We start from the raw sequence: 18930 nt of genomic DNA, 5'->3' as shown, positions 1-18930 counted from the left end.
AGACAATCCCAGTTGGCACTTTGTGCTTTTAAACACTACTTTTACCCAAATCTTTAAAGCTGCATATTTCCGGATCTACTAATTGGATTTTTGATGTTTTGTTCTCAAATAAAACTATTTATTAAAATGTACTCTATTTTTTCCTAAATGGGTGTAGAATTTTTATTGTGTTGTGTTTTAACTTTATTGCTGTTTGTGTGCTGAATAAATACTTTACACATGGCCTTTAAGTTAAGCCTGATCGCTTTTGTGCCCAGCTACCAGAGTGTTAAGCACAGGTTAATTTAGTGGTTCACCTTGACAGGATTTGTGGCTATTGCTTGAGGTGGGGTTTGCCCACTACCCCCTTATCCAACAGCCCAGTTCCATACATATGGCCTTACATGCACCAGGCTGATCACTGTCTTCTTGGTTAGACTCTGCTGGTTGTCATCATAAGGCAAATAACATATGGCCCAGAAAGACTAGCTGTCTTGGATTCCTGATTTTCAAACTTGAGGAAAGGAGAGACTATGCAGGAGAGTTGGTTCAAGAGAAATATCTGACAAAGTAATTATGGGTACGTTGTCAGTACAGTCTTGTTTGTGGTACTGACTGAAACATTGAATGAAAATGCATTTCATTAAATTAATGTATTAACTTGCAAAACAAAACCCAGGTGCGTGTATGTTCCTGCACATTCTGAACTTCCGCAGGTCAAATGCACTGACCTTCTGTTAAGTGGTAATTTTAAATTGAATAAATTGTAGGGCTGGCACAAATGTACACATTGTTAAAGACCTATTTTAGTATACAATGATATATCCCAACTGGCCTTATTGCATCTTCCATCTTTAGAGTGGCTTGTATGTGTCCAGCCATGGTAGGGGTGGACTCCATAAAGTGGTTCTGTGCATAGAAAGCAACCCATCTCTTTATCTAGAATGCAGCAAATAGGTACACTGCAGCTAATAGCGGTCAAATAACCTGGTACCTGTAGGAAGGTAGCCTCTTTCTATCCTTGTTACCCCCACTTTTGGCCTGTTTGTGAGTATATGTCAGGGTGTTTTCGCTGTCTCACTGGGATCCTGCTAGCCAGGGCCCAGAGCTCACAGTGAAAACCCTATGTTGTCAGTGTGTTTATTATGTGTCACTGGGATCCTGCCAGCCAGGACCCCAGTGCTCATAAGTTTGTGGCCTATATGTGTTCCTTGTGTGGTGCCTAACTGTATCACTGAGGCTCTGCTAACCAGAACCTCAGTGTTTATGCTCTCTCTGCTTTCTAAATTTGTCACTGCAGGCTAGTAACTAAATTTACCAATTCTCATTGGCACACTAGTACACCCATATAATCCCCTTGTATATGGTACTTGGGTACCCAGGGTATTGGGGTTCCAGGAGATCCCTATGGGCTGCAGCATTTCTTTTGCGACCCATAGGGAGATCACGCATTTCTTACACAGGCCTGCCACTGCAGCCTGAGTGAAATAACGTCCACGTTATTTCACAGCCATTTTTCACTGCACATAAGTAACTTATAAGTCACCTATATGTCTAACCCTCACTTGGTGAAGGTTGGGTGCCAAGTTACTTAGTGTGTGGGCACCCTGGCACTAGCCTAGGTGCCCCCACATCGTTCAGGGCAAATTCCCCGGACTTTGTGAGTGCGGGGACACCATTACATGCGTGCACTATACATAGGTCACTACCTATGTATAGCGACACAATGGTAACTCCGAACATGGCCATGTAACATGTCTAAGATCATGGAATTGTCGCCCCAATACCATTCTGGCATTGGGGCGACAATTCCATGATCCCCGGGTCTCTAGCACAGAACCCGGGTACTGCCAAACTACCTTTCCGGGGTTTCCACTGCAGCTGCTGCTGCTGCCAACCCCTCAGACAGGATTCTGCCCTCCTGGGGTCTGGGCAGCCCTGGCCCAGGAAGGCAGAACAAAGGATTTCCTCTGAGATAGGGTGTTACACCCTCTCCCTTTGGAAAAAGGTGTGAAGGGCTGGGGAGGAGTAGCCTCCCCCAGCCTCTGGAAATGCTTTGATGGGCACAGATGGTGCCCATCTCTGCATAAGCCAGTCTACACTGGTCCAGGGATCCCCCAGCCCTGCTCTGGTGCGAAACTGGACAAAGGAAAGGGGAGTGACTACTCCCCTGACCAGTACCTCCCAGGGGAGGTGCCCAGAGCTCCTCCAGTGTGTCCCAGACCTCTGCCATCTTGGAAACAGAGGTGTTGGGGGCACGCTGGACAGCTCTGAGGGGCCAGTGCCAGCAAGTGATGTCAGAGACCCCCTCTGATAGGCTCTTACCTTTCTTTGTAGCCAATCCTCCTTTCTTGGTAGCCAAACCTCCTGTTCTGGTTATTTATGGTCTCTCCTCTGAGGTATTCTTCAGATAACGAATGCAAGAGCTCACCAGAGTTCAACTGCACTTTCCTCTTCGACTTCTGCAAGGATCGACCGCTGACTGCTCCAGGACGCCTGCAAAACCGCAACAAAGTAGCAAGACGACTACCAGCAACATTGCAGCGCCTCATCCTGCCGGCTTTCTCAACTGTTTCCTGGTGATGCATGCTCTGGGGGCTGTCTGCCTTCACCCTGCACTGGAAGCCAAGAAGAAATCTCCCGTGGGCCGACAGAATCTTCCCCCTGCTAACGCAGGAACCAATAGACTGCATCACCGGTCCTCTGGGTCCCCTCTCATCCTGACGAGCGTGGTCCCTGGAACACAGGAACTCTATCCAAGTGACCCTCACAGTCCAGTGATCCTTCAGTCCAAGTTTGGTGGAGGTAAGTCCTTGCCTCCCCACGCTAGGCTGCAAACCCGTGTACTGCATGATTTGCAGCTGCTCTGGCTTCTGTGCACTTCTCCAAGGATTCCTTTGTGCACAGCTTAGCCTGGGTCTCCAGCACTCCGTCCTGCAGTGCTCAACCCTCTGAGTTGGACTCCGACGTCGTGGGACCCTCCTTTGTGACTCTGAGCCAGCTTCGGTTCACAAATCTTCTAAGTGCCTGCTCCGGTACTTCTGCGGGTGCTGCCTGCTTCTGTGGGGGCTCTCTGAGTTGCTGAGTGCCCCCTCTGTCTCCTCCTCCAAGAGGCGACATCCTGGTCCTTCCTGGTCCCCAGCAGCACCCAAAAACCTCTACTGCGACCCTTGCAGCTAACAAGGCTTGTTTGCGGTATTTCTGCATGGGAACACTTCTGCAACCTCCAGTACGCCGTGGGACATCTTCCATCCAAAGGAGAAGTTCCTAGCTCTCTTCGTTGTTGCAGAATCCTAAGCTTCTTCTATCCGGATGCAGCCTTCTTGCACCTTCATCCGGGGTTTCCTGGGCTCCTGCCCCCCGGACATTATCGTGACTCTTGGACTTGGTCCCCTTGCCTTGCAGGTCCTCAGGTCCAGGAATCCGTCTTCAGTGCTTTGCTGGCGTTTGTGGTTCTTGCAGAATCCCCCTATCACGGCTATTGTGTCCTATTGGGGTAGTAGGTGTACTTTACTCCTACTTTTCCGGGTCTTGGGGTGGGGTATCTTGGACACCCTGACTGTTTTCTTACAGTCCCAGCAACCCTCTACAAGCTCCCATAGGTCTGGGGTCCATTCGTGATTCGCATTCCACTTTTGGAGTATATGGTTTGTGTTGCCCCTAAACCTATGTTCACCTATTGCATCCTATTGTAATCCTACACTGTTTGCATTACTTTTCTTACTATTACTTACCTGTTTTGGGTTTGTGTACATATAACTTGTGTATATTACTTACCTTCTTACTAAGGGTACTCACTGAGATACTTGTGGAATATTGTCATAAAATAAAGTACCTTTATTTGTAGTAACTCTGAGTATTGTGTTTTCTTATGATATTGTACTATATGATATAAGTGGTATAGTAGGAGCTTTGCATGTCTCCTAGTTCAGCCTAAGCTTTGCCATAGCTACCTTCTATCAGCCTAAGCTGCTAGAAATACCTCTATTCTACTAATAAGGGATAACTGGACCTGGCACAGGGTGTAAGTACCACAAGGTACCCATATAAGCCAGGCCAGCTTCCTACAGTACCCTTATGCAGGAGTAATCTAGTACCAAGCCAAGGAGGTTAACTCTGTGTTAATTCTATGGCAAGCAAGACCATGCAATATTCTAAGCTGTCATTTGAAGATGGCTGAGGAGTCCAAGAGGGTTGGAACGATGTAAATTTGCAAAAGGCAGTAGTATTGTTGCATGGTCCTGATTTCATAGGTCTAATGAGCCTTTATTATATGGTAGTGTCATACTGTTACAGCACAAGGCCGCAAGAGCTAAACTCATACAACCAGTTATTGTTTAATGTTTAAACTAAAATCATTACATTTATGATGGAGCTATGGAAAATAAACAACCACTGAGAGCTGCGCTGCTTTATTTCACCTGCCAATACACAAGCTGAGTGTAAAGAGGAGAAATACAATATATCTGACAGAGACAACTTTATTAGCAGCCCCCTGAAGTCATCGCCTTCTCTAGCTGTTCTAACCCTCGTTACACATTCTGAAAAACAAAATGTACATAAAGAACTCAGCACCAAGCTTAGGAAGAACAAGCCACACAAAACACATCTCCCACCTTATATGAATGAAACAAACTAGGACACTACATGACAAATGTCAACATATAGTCTGAAGGGGCTGTAACATTGAGAAAAGAAAGGAAAAGAAAAGAAAAGAAAGAAAAGGAAAGGAGGTAGAACTACATAGAAACTATACAGTATATTCAAAATATACGACTTAAGGAAAACACACTGCAGAGAACATTCCAATTGAGTGTGGGGAACTAAGGCATTCCTTGCACAAAAAAAATATTCCAGCTTCTTTGGTACAATCACCACACAACAATTTTTAATTTCCTAACCACTTCCCTTTGAGTGTTCTCTCGGACTCTCTCATTCTTCCCTTGTGTCACTCACTCTTTGGAGGATGTCACTATTAATGTATTTTTGTGCACATTCTACATCTGTTTGCATATGCTCAGCTTCAAGCCAATTAAAATCATTTCCACGCAATGGTATAGCACAATTTTGTTCCCCAGTTTATATTCCTGCAAACGCCAATCGGATCACACACAACACATTACCATTACTGAACTTAGCAGCATTGGTAAGCACTTTTATGACCTTGAAAACACATTCTCCTTTTGGATGTTTCTCTAACTACCTCCGGGGGGGTGCTTCACTATTCTGGTATTAAGCATTCATACCATGTTGCCCTTCGGAATTGGGACTCTACCTCTCATCACACAAAAAGTGCTACAAGTCACTTCATTCGGGCTGACGTGATATGCACAAAGCAAATTTTACACTTTCACCTCCCAACCTTTCATGTCATTGCATGCAGGCTTCATCACACTCCTCAATACACTATTACATCTCTCAAACACTAAACTGTGACCTGGGTGAGGTAAAGAGGCTGCTTTATGTGTGATGCCATTTGTTAGAAAATGGGTTTCTGGTTGGCAGAGGTATGCACCCTGTTCAAGCACGAACCACAAACCTAGTCAGGGCAAGTCAGATAAACATAAAATAACCTGTGCTCACCCTGTGGTAGCTAGGCACAGAGTAGTTAGGCTTAACTTAAGAGGCAATCTGTAAAGTATTTGTGCAACACTTCAAGCACTAACAAAGTGAAAACACCACACAGAAAGACTTCACTGCCGGTTAGAAAAATAGAGCTTAATTTTATGAACAAAACAAGACCAGAACGACAATAATCCAATAAGTAGAAGCTGAGCTATGAATTTTCAAAGAATGAAATATAGTGCTTAAAAGCATAAAGCACCAACCGGGGATATCTTGTTGCGCTAGACTAGGTTAAACCCATAAATTCAGGCCTACCTCTATGGAGCCTGGTTGGATAGTCCCAGGTAAGTCCTGCTGAAATGTTACCTTTTCAAGAATTGGGCCAAAAGTTCCGTTCATGGGGATTAGGCTTGCCAGTAGCAAGTAGAGCACCACTGGTGGTGATCCGCAGGTGAGAAGAGTCAGCCAGGATTTGCAGACAGGCAGGCTGGAGTGTGGCAGTCACAAGCGGCAATACTTGCTGTGCGAAGAGAAACTTGAAGCGGCTTGTGATGATTCTTCGGGTGAGCGGCACGGTTCCAGTGCAAGAGTCTGTTCGCAGCCGTGGAGAGCCCAAAAGCTTGATTTCAGGAGCCAAAAAACACTTCCAAAAGCCCAGGACTGGAGAGGTGCCTCTGGGGGGTCGGGAACTGGTTAAAGACGGGTCCAGGAGCTGTAGAAGGTGATTTTGAAGCCTTTTGAGTCCCTAAGACTTCAGAAAACAGGAAGCAAGCCAACTAGCCTTTAGAGTCACTTTGGTTCTGGTTTGTAGAGATGCAGGTCCAGTCTTCTCACTCCCAAGCAAGAGGGCACCAGGTCAGCTCAGCAAAGCAGGAGTCCAGCAGAGCAGCAGCTCAGCAGAGTGGCAGTCCTTGTAGCAGCACAGCAGTCCTTCTTCCTGGCAGAGTATCCACAGTTTCAGAAGTGTGTTGAGTTGGTGGTGTCAGAGTCACAGTACCTATACTCAGATGTGCCTCTGAAGAGGGGGAGACTTTGAAGAAAGGTCTCTGAAGTGCATAGAATCCTCCCTTTCTGCCTTGGCTCCAGACTCCCTACAGGGAAGTATGCAGCCCATTGTGTAGGGCAGGATACTGCCCATTCACGTGTATGTGTCAGTCCCTCCCTCCCATCATGCCTATGATGGTCCATCAGGCACACCTAAACGTCCTTTGTGTGTGACTGTTTAAGGGGAATGCACAAACAGAGCTGTCACCCGACCCTAGACATGTATTGGAGACAGACAGCAGGTACCATATGACTTTAGCCACTTTCTGAAAGTGGCATTTTAAGAAATGCAATTTCAAATTGGACTACACCATAAGTTGTGATTTTAAATTGGAAGTCCAGAGACTCCAACTTGACAAACGTATCTCTTCCAGATTGTGAATTACACTTGTAAAATGTAATAAGGTAATTCCATGCTACCCTATTGGCGAGATAGGCCTTGTGCAATAATAATCCTTTTCTTTGAGAGTTTGAATCTTACTTCCCAAACACCAACATATTTGTCTTTAAATTCTTGTTACCTGGCTTGTCAGCATCCACATTATTTCTAATTTTCTTAAGAACTTCCTCTTTTCCACAACATCTTTCCACTCTTTAGCAGAAACAGTTTTTGCACTTGGCCTACCTAACTAGGCAATAAGATTATCTTCTCATTTATCATGTGCACATTCTTTCATTGGTGACCTACTCAAGCCATATGTGACACGGCTCGTCACACCCAGAATGTACTCTTTCTAATACAAGTAATCCTGTGACCTCCGAGATAACATGGCAATGCATCCAGAAGTATTTGACAATCCATTAGTAGTAAGGAGAGTTTTGTTCTTTAGCTGGAGATTATTCATGGGAAGCAAAAGCAATTACTACTTCCTTTCCATGTGTTTAAATTTGTAATAAAACCATGCTTAGATTAATAGCATCTGTGGTAATAATGTTTCTAGCAATGGTGTCAAAACCTTGTAGGGGAAGTTCTTTCCAAATGTGGGTTTACATAGTTTCAAAATCTCTTCGACATTCTTCTGACCAATTCAATTTAACCTTGTTCCTCATCAGTTGTCTCACCATGTATTTTTTCTGCAAAATTACTGACATACTTATGATCAAATTCTGCTTCATCTAAAAAGTATCTTGAAGCATCATTGTTGTCTGGTGTGGTTGAATTTTTAATAACTTTGACTAAAGCCCTTTTGAGTTGAATTCCTTCTCCACTCATTTCACTGTTGCATACTACAAACCTGAGCCCTTTTGGTTAAGAATTTTCAAAACTGCCACAAAGTGTAAATCATGCTCTCTACTCCATTCAATACCTAGGACGTGATCATGAAAAAAGACAACATACTTTTGAAAAGTTTATACATAAGTCTTTGAAATATTGATGCCTCCGATGCAAGATGCAAAGACTGTAAAGAGATTTGACAGTATGCTGCAGGCAGATTAATTGTTGAATAACAATTGATGCCTCTGATTTTAGACAACAACTCACTCATTTTTGGAAGTGGATATTTATCTACAAGGATATTATTTTTAAATCATGTGGTCAAAATACTCTCTAACTTTGAGATTAATATGTCTGGCTACAGCTAACTGGGCCATCCATTTAGACGATTCCGTAGGTTCTATGACGCCAGCTTCTTGTAAATTCCTCAAGTTATTAGAAAGAAGGGGAGAGTATGTGGCATTATGGCCTGAGCTGACGACTTTGGAGCTGGGGTACCTGATTTGAATCTTGGTGTTGGCTCAACATTCATTTAAAGTGCTCAAATATGTTTGGGTCAAGATCGCACTGCATGAAACTGCAAAAAAAGAAGATGAAGGAGGAGGAGGAGGGTAGGGCAAAAAAAAGAAAGGGAAAACAGGCTAAGAAAAAGTCTTCTCAGCCATACCTACTGGGTAACGTGCCTCAGGGATGCATAACTTCTTACAGTGTAAGGGCTGGGACAAGGAAGACTAGGACATGGAGTAATAAAGATTACAAGCAAGTTAGATTGAAATTATCAACAGGTTTGAGTTGTATAACCCCACCAATAATCACTTGACTTTAAATGTCCTTCTGCTGGTTTTGAGTGATTAATATAACAAACATTCTTCAAAAGGAAAGGAAAATGTTCAGGCAATTTAGTAAAGTGTTCTCCATCAGCACAATACATAAGATTTAATGTAATGGATAGTTACACAACGATGGTTAAAACACTGGCAACTCCACGTAATATTGAACTGTTTCTGATGGCAAAAGTAGTGAGTATAATCACAACAAAGGAAGTGACTATAATCACAAAGAAATACGAGAATAAATCACCTGAACAAAAATGAATAAGGAACAGTGAGATCAGTTGAGAAACGTATGTTACTTTAGTTCCATGCTTTTCTCTGCTTTTATTAGGAATTGTGATGTAATAAAAAAAGAAAATGATCAAAAAAAACGAGCTTACTTTCAAAGCACATTAAACAAATACAAAGTACTGTGAAAGCACATTTTTAGATATTAAAATTCACAAAGATTAATGAATGTCACGTGTGCGTCTGCCAGCATATACACCTGCTGCAAACATCCACTGTATTAAAGCTCAGTGTCTGAAATGTACAAATATTATACAATTGCAGACGTCACACAATGGTGTGAAATAAACCAATTCTGAACGTACAGATGGGGTATCCTTACTTAAAAATCAAACGTAGTGAATCCAAGAGTCATATTGCATGACATGAACTGCACAGTCAATGAATGACAGAGGCCATAACGCATGAAATCGTCAAAGACTGTACAGACGTAGTATACCATCATTAAACACACCATCAGTTAATGTGCAGACACTGCTCAATGACAGTGACTATACTGCAAGCGAATGTACATAACTCCTATGGAATGACAACAAATGCACCAGCAATTACTGTGCCGCGGACATATTACGGTAGGAAATGATACTACAACAGTTAATGATCTGAGGTCCTACAGTGACATGAAATACATCAGGGAGACATACCATGATGACGTTTCCTGAGCTGACGTGGTCTGTTTGCTTCTTTTTTTGTGTCTTGCATGCATACATTAACTTGAAATATCTCCTAGTTAGTTAATGCACGTTTTGCTGACTGCAGAGCTCGGAAACAGAGGTCAGTTATTGCCTCTTGGTGTTTCTGAGCTCTACTGCCAGAAAAACATACATCAACTCGGAGATATGATACAGCCTCAGTAGTCAGTGTACAGGCAATGACACAAAATACACCATACATGAATCCGTCATTCAATAACAGGAAATGCAACAGCATCCAATGCACACCTACCACCAGCAGTGAAAATCCTTACGCTGCACAATGGTACGAAATATCCCACCACTGAACGAGCAGACGTTATACAATGATACAAACTATACTAATGAAAGCAGAACAGTTAAACAATGACATAATAACATGAAACATCCCAGTATCGAACACACAGACGTGCAATTACATGGAAATCCCCCAGAAGTGGAATTTCTTAGGTTGTAGAATCAGTGCTGAGTACCTGCACTCTTTGAGAAGGAAAGTGCCTGCGTTTCTCAGCAGCGGTGCAATACTTTTAATTGGAGAGCACCAGCATTTCTGAAAAGCAAGTGGATACTCTGGTATAGGGTACCTACACTTCCATTTTTCCACTTCAAGCACTGTGTATAATGCTATAAAATGCTCCAACATTGAATGTACAGAGATCAAACAGAGAGAAGTATGAACAAATGAGTAACAAAGACACGAAATATACCAGCAGGGAACGAACCTTACCTTGTTCAAGTCTGTACAGCCTCTTCTCGAGTTTCTCCATGTCGTTGAGTACCAGAAGCCGGATTTGCTTACTTTGCACCATTTTGGCTCTGTGTCGTGTCCCTTTCTTGCAGGTACACAGCAATCACAGTAAAACGAATCCCGCCCCTAAGAAAGAACAATCTATCAGACAAGGAAATCGTCTAATTTACTGAAAACAAGACAGACGAATCCCGGCTGCAGTGATGATCTCTGCACACTTACATGTTCAAGCCAAAGAAACACATTCAAACGTGCCAACTGTGTCCTTTGAAGAATGTCCACTTCTAGGGGCAGGCAGACTATACACCGGGTGGGTGAGTGCTGCCCTGCACACGGGAGCACGCAGAAGACACGCAACGTCTTTCACAAACCTCACTCGGACGCGTGGAGACACAAGGACAGTTGTGACCTCCAGTGCTGCAAGAGACCCTGCCTGGCAGCTCACCCGAGACCAGCAACAATGACCCGGTCAAAGCAATGACAGAAGCCCCGACGGGGGGGCGAGGAGGGAGGACACATCTGTCACGAGAGGGAGGGGATTACTTACAACTCACAGCTTTAGAAGGCATGGGAATGTCACAGCATAGAAAGAGTATTAGGGACGGCGCTTAAAAATCTGATGGGCGATTCCAGGGTCCTCATGTCAAGTAAGGATGTGGAGTCAGGGGACAAGGAGATTCCAGGGCAAGGGAAGAAATGGGAATCTAGGTAAACTTGTAGCTACGAGATTTTTTCCCTTTTTACAGGTTTTTATAGTGCGAACCTGGGCCGAGGTCCTTGGGGCGCTTTACAAGAGAACCTGACCTTAATTTTTTTCTTTATGCAGAAGGAGGTTAGATCACGTGATTTGCCCAGAATCACAGGCTGCTGACCCAAGGCTGGGAACTTAACCTGGTTCTCCACTCGAAATTCAGCAACTCTAGCGGGTAGGCCACATCTCCTCCTATGATACGTGAATACCTTGGCAATAGAAGGGAGGGTCAAGGGAGAGAAAGGTGGGGGGTGATAGAAGCATGAGGGCAGAGATCTCTCTCAACTTGGGGCATGAAGAGTTTTTAATGCATGTGAAAGGGGAAGTCAAAGCGTAGGTTTTGCCAAAAGATGGCGTCGGAGGCAAGGGAGGCAGAAAACAATTCGTAGCTTGAGTACATCCATGGAGGTGCTAAAACCCAGGGCAGAGAGATGCAAGATCCTGGGGAAGAAACAGTTACGCCTGAGCTCTTGAGCAGGGAAATGTAATACTCGGGTGGATGGAAAGCTCATGGCTTGCTGAGCAAAGTCATGTCATACCTGTTACAGTGAGATGTCTAGTTGTTGGGGCAGGAGGATGTAAAACCTTGAGAGGAGGGGGACATTAGAGTCTATGATTGTCAGGAAAACGGCAAAGGATTAGGCAGTGAAATAAATATCATGGATTGGAGGAAGAGATAAGTCAAAGACTGGGTGCCAAAGTATGTCAAAACTAGTAGACAGGAAGCTATCTGAACTGGAGGGACAGGTGTTGAAGCTTGGGGGGCAGGGAGGCATTAGACATTTGTGGGGGTGAGATATCAGGGCTTGGGAAAGAATGTGTTTGGCTCTGATGAGTAAAAAGATGGCAGGCTTGGACAGAAGGATGTTCAAAGGAACAGAGGGAAGAACATGTAAGTGGCTGGGGCAAAGAGATGTCAAAGCTTAGGGGTGAAAGAAATATCAAAGCCTATTTGGTTGAATAAATATGAGATCATAGGGGACAGAAAATGTCAAACTCAGAACGACGTGGTGATGTCCTGAGGGAGGGGGAGCTGTGGAGAGGAAAGATCAGATCAAAGGGGCAGGGAGAGCTTAAAGCTTACCAGTAATACAATATCGGTTACACCACAACCTGTTCTGTGAATTTGAGGAATTTCATACTATTTCTCTGGGTCACCAGAATGAAGAGTGTCAGAAGTATTCAATAGACTGTTTCAGCAGTGCCTCAATCAGGCGTCACTTGCCTTTGTATTCAAATTCTCCTTATCAGATCCCACAGTAAAACTTGTGAATTAAGTGAAATTATAAGTGATGTAGGAGATCCATCAGCTGTTAAACAAAGTCCAAGATTTGATCCTTTTATATATCTCCTTGACCTCAGAGAAGGGTTTACACTTCCTACCTCATGCCACAATCCTGCAGTATTTTTGCAAATGACAACATTACACATGCATATATTCATAGTCTTCATTCAAGTAATATGAAGGGACTGTAAGAACCTACCTTGCCTCCTTGTTTACATATTTCAGACTAAAATATGGGCAGAATTGATTAAAATAAAATAAAAAATTCAATTCAGTCATGAGTATTTCTAGAAGGACGTGGGGTTTTATGCTTGGTACTTTGTCGTATTGTGAATGGTAATTCTGGTGTAGCAAGGAATCTGTAAAATAGTCTGATGGTAGCAAACAGACCCTACATATGGAATTTCCAAAGGAGACGTCAATATGTAAACTGCCACTTTCTGTGCCTACAGTGCCTGTGTCCTATTTGAATCGCATTTTTTAAAATTTCTGTATTGCATTTATAGTGTAACATATGACATAAGGCATAGCAGATGCACCTATGTCTCACACATTTGCAATTAACTACAATTCATAACAGGGAACATGTGGGGTAGCTAGTCGCAGGCAAAACAGCTCGACAAACCTACTTTACAAATTTCAGTAAGATTGGATTAAGGACCAGTAAGGGCACAGAGTGGGACACAACCACATCATATGCAGAAAGTCAGCTCCTATACTTTGACAGTGCGGGCAAGTGGCATATGTACGGACAAAATATCTGTTAATTTTTTCCGGTGTGAGATAAGCTCTTTCAGTAACATTATATTGGATACGTCGAAACTGCATATTACCCGGGACATATGTGGGAGTTTCCAATATGGCTACCCATTCAAAGACTCCCGCAAGTCTCCCTCCTGGCGCGCCCAAAGAGCCACCAGTGGCCCGGATGTATGCAGCCGTAAAGAATCTGCTGCCCAGTGCACAATATGCCTCCTATTTCCAAAGACATGCATATATTGCAGCATGTAGTGTGCCTGGGGTTCCACCATGATGTCACCCTATGCCCGCCTGATAGAACCATACAAAAGAAAGGAACCTGCGCTCAACCCGGTAGTCTCCTTCAGTGCGTCATGAGTTTGGAGGGTGCCATCTGTGTAAAGATCACCCAAAGTGTAGACGTCTGTGAGTGCCAATCAGCGTGTTCCACAGCTGATGTGACACATGCACCAGGGGGCGTCCCCAAGAGTGGAATGGCTGGTGCATAGGGAATAATATCCCTAGTAAGGGAGCAGCACCTACTAAAGCAACGATAGGCTAATTTCAGCAATAGGGGAGCTGGTGCTACAGACTTAACACAGGGATTAAATAAATGACCTAATTTACATCGTGACCACGCTGCCCGATCAGTAGCCGTATCCGCTAGCTGTCTCAAAGAAAACCGACAGGCCACCCACTGTAGTTGTGCAGCTAAGTAATAATGCTCCAAATTCGTCAGCAAAAGACCACCTAAAGTTAATGGGCAATAGAGTTTAGAGAGGGCTACTCTACAGAGGGATGTGTTCCAAACTAAGTTACGCACATCACGCTCAATGGATCGTAAGAAGGAGGTTGGTATGTAGAGAGGTAGGTTCACAAAATAAAACAATAGTCTAGGCAGCACTATCATCTTGACAAGTGCCACTCTGCCCATGACTGTCAGCGGTAACGCTTTCCAAAACGCCATTTGACGGCGTAAGCCCAAAGCAGCATTTGTCAAGTTCCCATCAAACATATCAGATTTATTGTGATATACCTGCACACCAAGGTATCTGAAGGTGTTGGGTTGCCACGCGAGGCCAGGTGCTATAGAAGTTAGGCCCAGGTCTGATACAGTGGGCGACAATGCGAAAACACAAGACTTGGCCCAGTTTACCCGCAAACCAGACACCTTTACATGATTGTTGAACAATGGTATTATATCATCAGGGAACTCAGCTAGGTCTCTGATATATACTAGAAGGTCGTCTGCATACAGAGAAACCACATGATTTCCATCTCCCTGCGGAATTCCCCAGGCCTGACCTGCTCTGCGTACCAGCTGCCAATGGCTCCTGCCGCAAGCACAAAGAGTAGGGGAGACAAGGGGCAACCCTGCCTCGTGCCCTTCCTGATGTTAATGGGGGGCGACAGAAGGCACCCTGTCTTGGTTCGGGCCGATGGAAGCATATACAGTCATTTCACCATCTGTATACAACGGGGGTCAAAGCCATACTTCGGCAGGATGGCAAAAAGGTAACGCCATTCCAGAGAGTCAAACGCATTTTCCAAGTCGATCACTATACAGCCCTCACATGGCCAGTTGCAGGGGGCAGACCTCAGTATCTGGAAGAATCTGCGGATGTTAAGGGACACCGTGCAGCCTGGCACAAAGCCGTTTTGGTCCTCATGGACCAATGTAGGCACCAACGGGGGCCAGTCTCATTGCGACAACTTTGGCTAATATTTTATAATCTGTATTTAGGAGTGCTAATGGCCTATAGGAGTGTAGGCTGCGCTGCTGATGCCGAAGAGCTGCCCCCTGGTCGGCTGTGATTCCATGATAAACGGATGGCAGCGCGGAGCTCCTCTACGAAGCGCCCACCATGTTGGCTCTTTGAATCGCATTTATGCGAATCACCACTGAGGCATCTTCACCTGGAGTACCGAACCACTTTTAGCAAAGCACATCACTTTTATAGAAGAAAAAAAATATTCAAGTGCAAAATCCTTAGAAGCAACATCAACAGAAGTGTGGAGACACTTTTGGGAGTGACATCTCATTTGGGCAAAAACCCAAATTGCATGTAGGTGTACAATCACAGTTAGGTGCAACATGCACTGGTGAGACATCATATTAGGTGGTTAGATGGTATCACCCAGTGGGTCTCCACCAGCCAGCACACAGGTGCCTAACTGGACCATCCACTGTTTTTGTCCTGCAGCAGGCACTGTTCTTTCTAATTATCATTCTGGAGAAAGAGTTGAGAAGGGTGCAGGAGGGGAAGGGAAGTACTCATGGAGCTCTGAAGAGAGGCACTCTTCTTCAGGTCCAGAAGGCTCTGATTCCCACCAAACATTCCGTTGAACTGAAGCTCCATCACAGTACAATACCACTGGAAAAGTGTTGCAATCAACACCACACTTACACATCTTTCAGCCCTAAGAGTGGCACCAATGTGCCATTCCCTATTATCAACAGGTGCCCGCTTATCCACCTTCACTCGCAACTTCATGCCTTGCATACTTATCTCCATGGATGCTAAGATCTACATTATAACAACAAAGGGTTTTAAGCCAACCTGATGTGCTTCCCAAAGTGCCTTAACAAGCACCAGATTATCTATACACTCATTCAACACCACCCAAAACAGTGCTGCAGCCTGGACAACTCGCAAGCACATGCATTAACAAATACTAGTTATCAGCACTTAGAAGCTATGACATCCTGCCTCCCTAAATATTAAGGATGTAAGAACATACGAGCTGAACACAATAAAAATTCACTGACAGAGGAGTAGCAGTCTGAAGTTGGGATCTCCCATCCTAAAGCTAAGCCAAGTACTTGTCAGGTATAAATTGTTTGAGCACATATTCTAACGTCTATAACCAATAACTATCACTATCATGAAGAACAACTTTACAAGCCCCGTTGACATCATTGTGACAGTCTGATGACCTTCCCAGTTGCCCCGCTCTGAGACATGGACAGTACGCATCCACAAAAGAAGTGACCAAAAGTGACTGGTGCATTAGAGAGAGGTCTTCACACCATGTTTTAGCCGTTAACAGGAAATGTTCTAGCTTTAAGCATTTTAATCATCTTTAAGGTTCTTGAAAGTGAGTGTCCAACAAGAAAGTATCAGGCCCTGAATTCCCCTGCAAAAAACAGATTAGAAGCGATTTCATAAATTATAAAAGAAAGAATCTGAATTAATCCAAGCTATTGCCCTCTACCAAATAGAATAAATGGTAGGACCCCATGACTGACCACACCAAAAGCTGATGAGAGAGCTACCATCTCGATGAGACAAGCAACTGCACACTCCTATCCAGTGTGCTGTCAGGATCACCTACAGTTTGTATTGTATATCTCTCAGTATTACATACACAGAAAACACCCCCGAATAATAGTTTGAGCAAAAGGTATTTTGAAAACTGCCAACATGGGCTGAGAATGTAGCCTCAATGATTCTTCCTAGGTTGGTGTGTTTCTTGGTGTGGTGAATGTAGTTTGATTTAAAAGGTGAAAACCCAAGAACAAAAAATGTTCTACCTCCTGCTAATTGTTACTGCCCATGGAAAGCCAGAAGTCTTACATTGGCTGAACACAAGTGCAACAAATGGACTACGAGACAAGCAACTGGAAATCTGAAGTATAATCAAAGGAAAATCAGAAAGAAAAAGAATTAAATCGAGCACAGTTGTTTGTGCTTAACAGTACTGATAGACAACAATTATAGATGTAGGCTCCTGTTTTTTCACCTCTCCGTTGCTCCCCGCAACAGCTCCCCACTGCGCGAGAGCCCAATTTAAGACTGCATATATTGCTAATAATGTAACCGTATCACCACCCCCCCCATGCCTGGTTGGAAAACTGAGTCTGAGGAGCTCAACGAGCTTTAGGAAACACCAGAGTCCCTCCTGCTCGAACCACTGACTTTTAGGCAAGAATACAATGAGAGACAGGCATTCTCTGGTGGTGCGACAAAGCTTTGGAACTCCTTCCCAACCAGCCCTTCGCACTCAATCAAAAGGGAACATGAAATCCTCTTAATTGAAACACTTTAATTAAAATGGGGATCGTTACTCGCTTCTCCAATGTTAAGTTGACCCATCGTTCCTGTTACCAAATATGTGTTCTCTCTGCTCTCGTTGTTACCTACTGCTGATTTACAATTATGGCCAGTTAACGTACCTCAAGTATGAACTGTTTGTTCCATGTTTTGCTGGTTCTAATAGGTTGTTACTATGATATTTTTAACCAGAACTTACTTCCTGCTCCAATGTAAAGTGATCTATTGCATTCGGGGCAAGTCTGCGTTATACAAATGAAAACTGCGATAAATAAAAAATAAGTAATCATTTGTCCTCCAGTGTCAGTGTGTCCATGAAAAATGGTAGAACTCCTCAGCTTTTCTACCCTAGGTAAAGGAACGGAAAGAGCAGGACAATCAAAACCCAGCACTGCCCTGAGAGACCCCAGCACTAACTAATGATTGTTCAGAGGGAGAAGTAACCATACGTGCTCATTCGTAAACAATATCACATTCACCACCTCAAAAACTCGAACCACTACCCATTGTTTTGGCTCGCAGCATTCATTTCAATGAAAGAAGCACAAATTCAGCCGGATGGACACATGAAAACGTCTTCAATGACAGCAACGTTAGCAGAGTGGAAGAGAAGTGGCAGGTAAGCAAAGCCGGCCCGCACTGTCTCTGCAAACAAACAGTTGAAGTGCCCACGAACCCTGGGAGAAAAACAAGAACGGGGGAGCCATCCACGACCACTGAGATAGACAACTAACTTCCGGGGAGAAACACAAAGTCTGCACCGTTCAAATGCGTCAGTGGTGGTTAGATGTCATGGGTTTTGGAGAAGTCAAGATTTGGGATTTTAAAAAGCGTTAGAGGTCTGGAGGCGTCAGGGGTGGTTTAGAGGTGTCATCTGATAGGTGTGTTGGAGAAGCCAGCGGTTTTGATGATGAAAAGTGTCAGAGGTTTGGCGGTGTCAATGGTGGTTCAGAGGGTACAGCTGATGGTAAGGGGTTTGGACAGTGCGTGCAGATCTCGGGTGTCAGCTGTCAGCGGGGCCTCGCTCACTAAATGCAACGACCAGAGGCTCTGCTGGTCAGACTGAGGTGTTTGCCCTTGGAGGGGTGGCTGTGTCACTGCGCACAGGAAGCAAAGAGGACACACGAAGGTCTTGGTCGGGATTGAGGAACAAGCAGCAGGTGCTGTTGTCGCCGCTGCTTTGCATTCTGTATATAAATAGCACCCGGTGCAGAGCGGCCCCCTCAGTACTCACCGGTATGTAGCGGTGGGACGTGCAGCACAGGCAAACAGTGAGAGGCGGCGGTGGGCCGGGGGAGCTTGGAGGAAGAGACCTCCCTCGGACCCTCCCCGGGGTGGGGCTCTGATGAGATTCTACCCCACCTAAATGGCTTGTAATCGTTGCAGGGGCGGGCATGAAATGTATACAATGGGATACGCTCTGACCATTGCGAGCCGTGAACTAGGGAGGAGCAGAGAACGTGGGGACAGTGGTGGACTGGAGTCCGTGGGAGGGGTATTATTGTGGGCGTGGGATAAATGTCAGGAAAGGCGTGCTCTTTTGGTTAGAGAGAAGGCTGTGTTGTTTATAGTGGAGGGGAGTGTCCTTGAAACATATCGCATCTAATTAGGGGGAAGGGCTCCTCCCCCTAATTCAAGCTTTCCTTAGTCCTTCTGGATGTTACGCCAAACTTTCAAAACCATCAACTTGATCTATATGATACTTACTTTGAGGTAGTCCCGTATTTCCGACAGCG

The 18930-nt window shown here is 44.5% G+C and overlaps 1 protein-coding gene across 3 annotated transcripts in view; it reads right to left on the bottom strand.

The window, feature by feature from the left end:
- The window catches only part of AGL (amylo-alpha-1, 6-glucosidase, 4-alpha-glucanotransferase), a 419432-nt gene extending 400752 nt beyond the window's left edge, over window positions 1–18680 (bottom strand). The window contains exons 1-2 of one of the 3 annotated variants that reach the window (XM_069232148.1): window positions 18429–18680; window positions 10345–10491 (exon numbers count right to left, since the gene is read on the bottom strand). In XM_069232148.1, the coding sequence (XP_069088249.1) occupies window positions 10345–10426 (82 nt within the window). In that variant the 5' untranslated portion in view covers window positions 10427–10491; window positions 18429–18680. Of the gene's footprint in view, window positions 1–10344; window positions 10492–10587; window positions 10701–18428 lie in introns of those variants that run through there. The other 2 variants (XM_069232150.1, XM_069232149.1) reach the window with 2 other exon arrangements.
- Window positions 18681–18930: the final 250 nt, after the last annotated feature.

Source organism: Pleurodeles waltl, chromosome 4_2, assembly GCF_031143425.1.
Source record: "Pleurodeles waltl isolate 20211129_DDA chromosome 4_2, aPleWal1.hap1.20221129, whole genome shotgun sequence".
NCBI lineage: Eukaryota > Metazoa > Chordata > Amphibia > Caudata > Salamandridae > Pleurodeles > Pleurodeles waltl.
The sequence above is the reverse complement of the archived record's forward strand: the minus strand, read 5'-3'. Positions and strand labels throughout refer to the sequence as shown.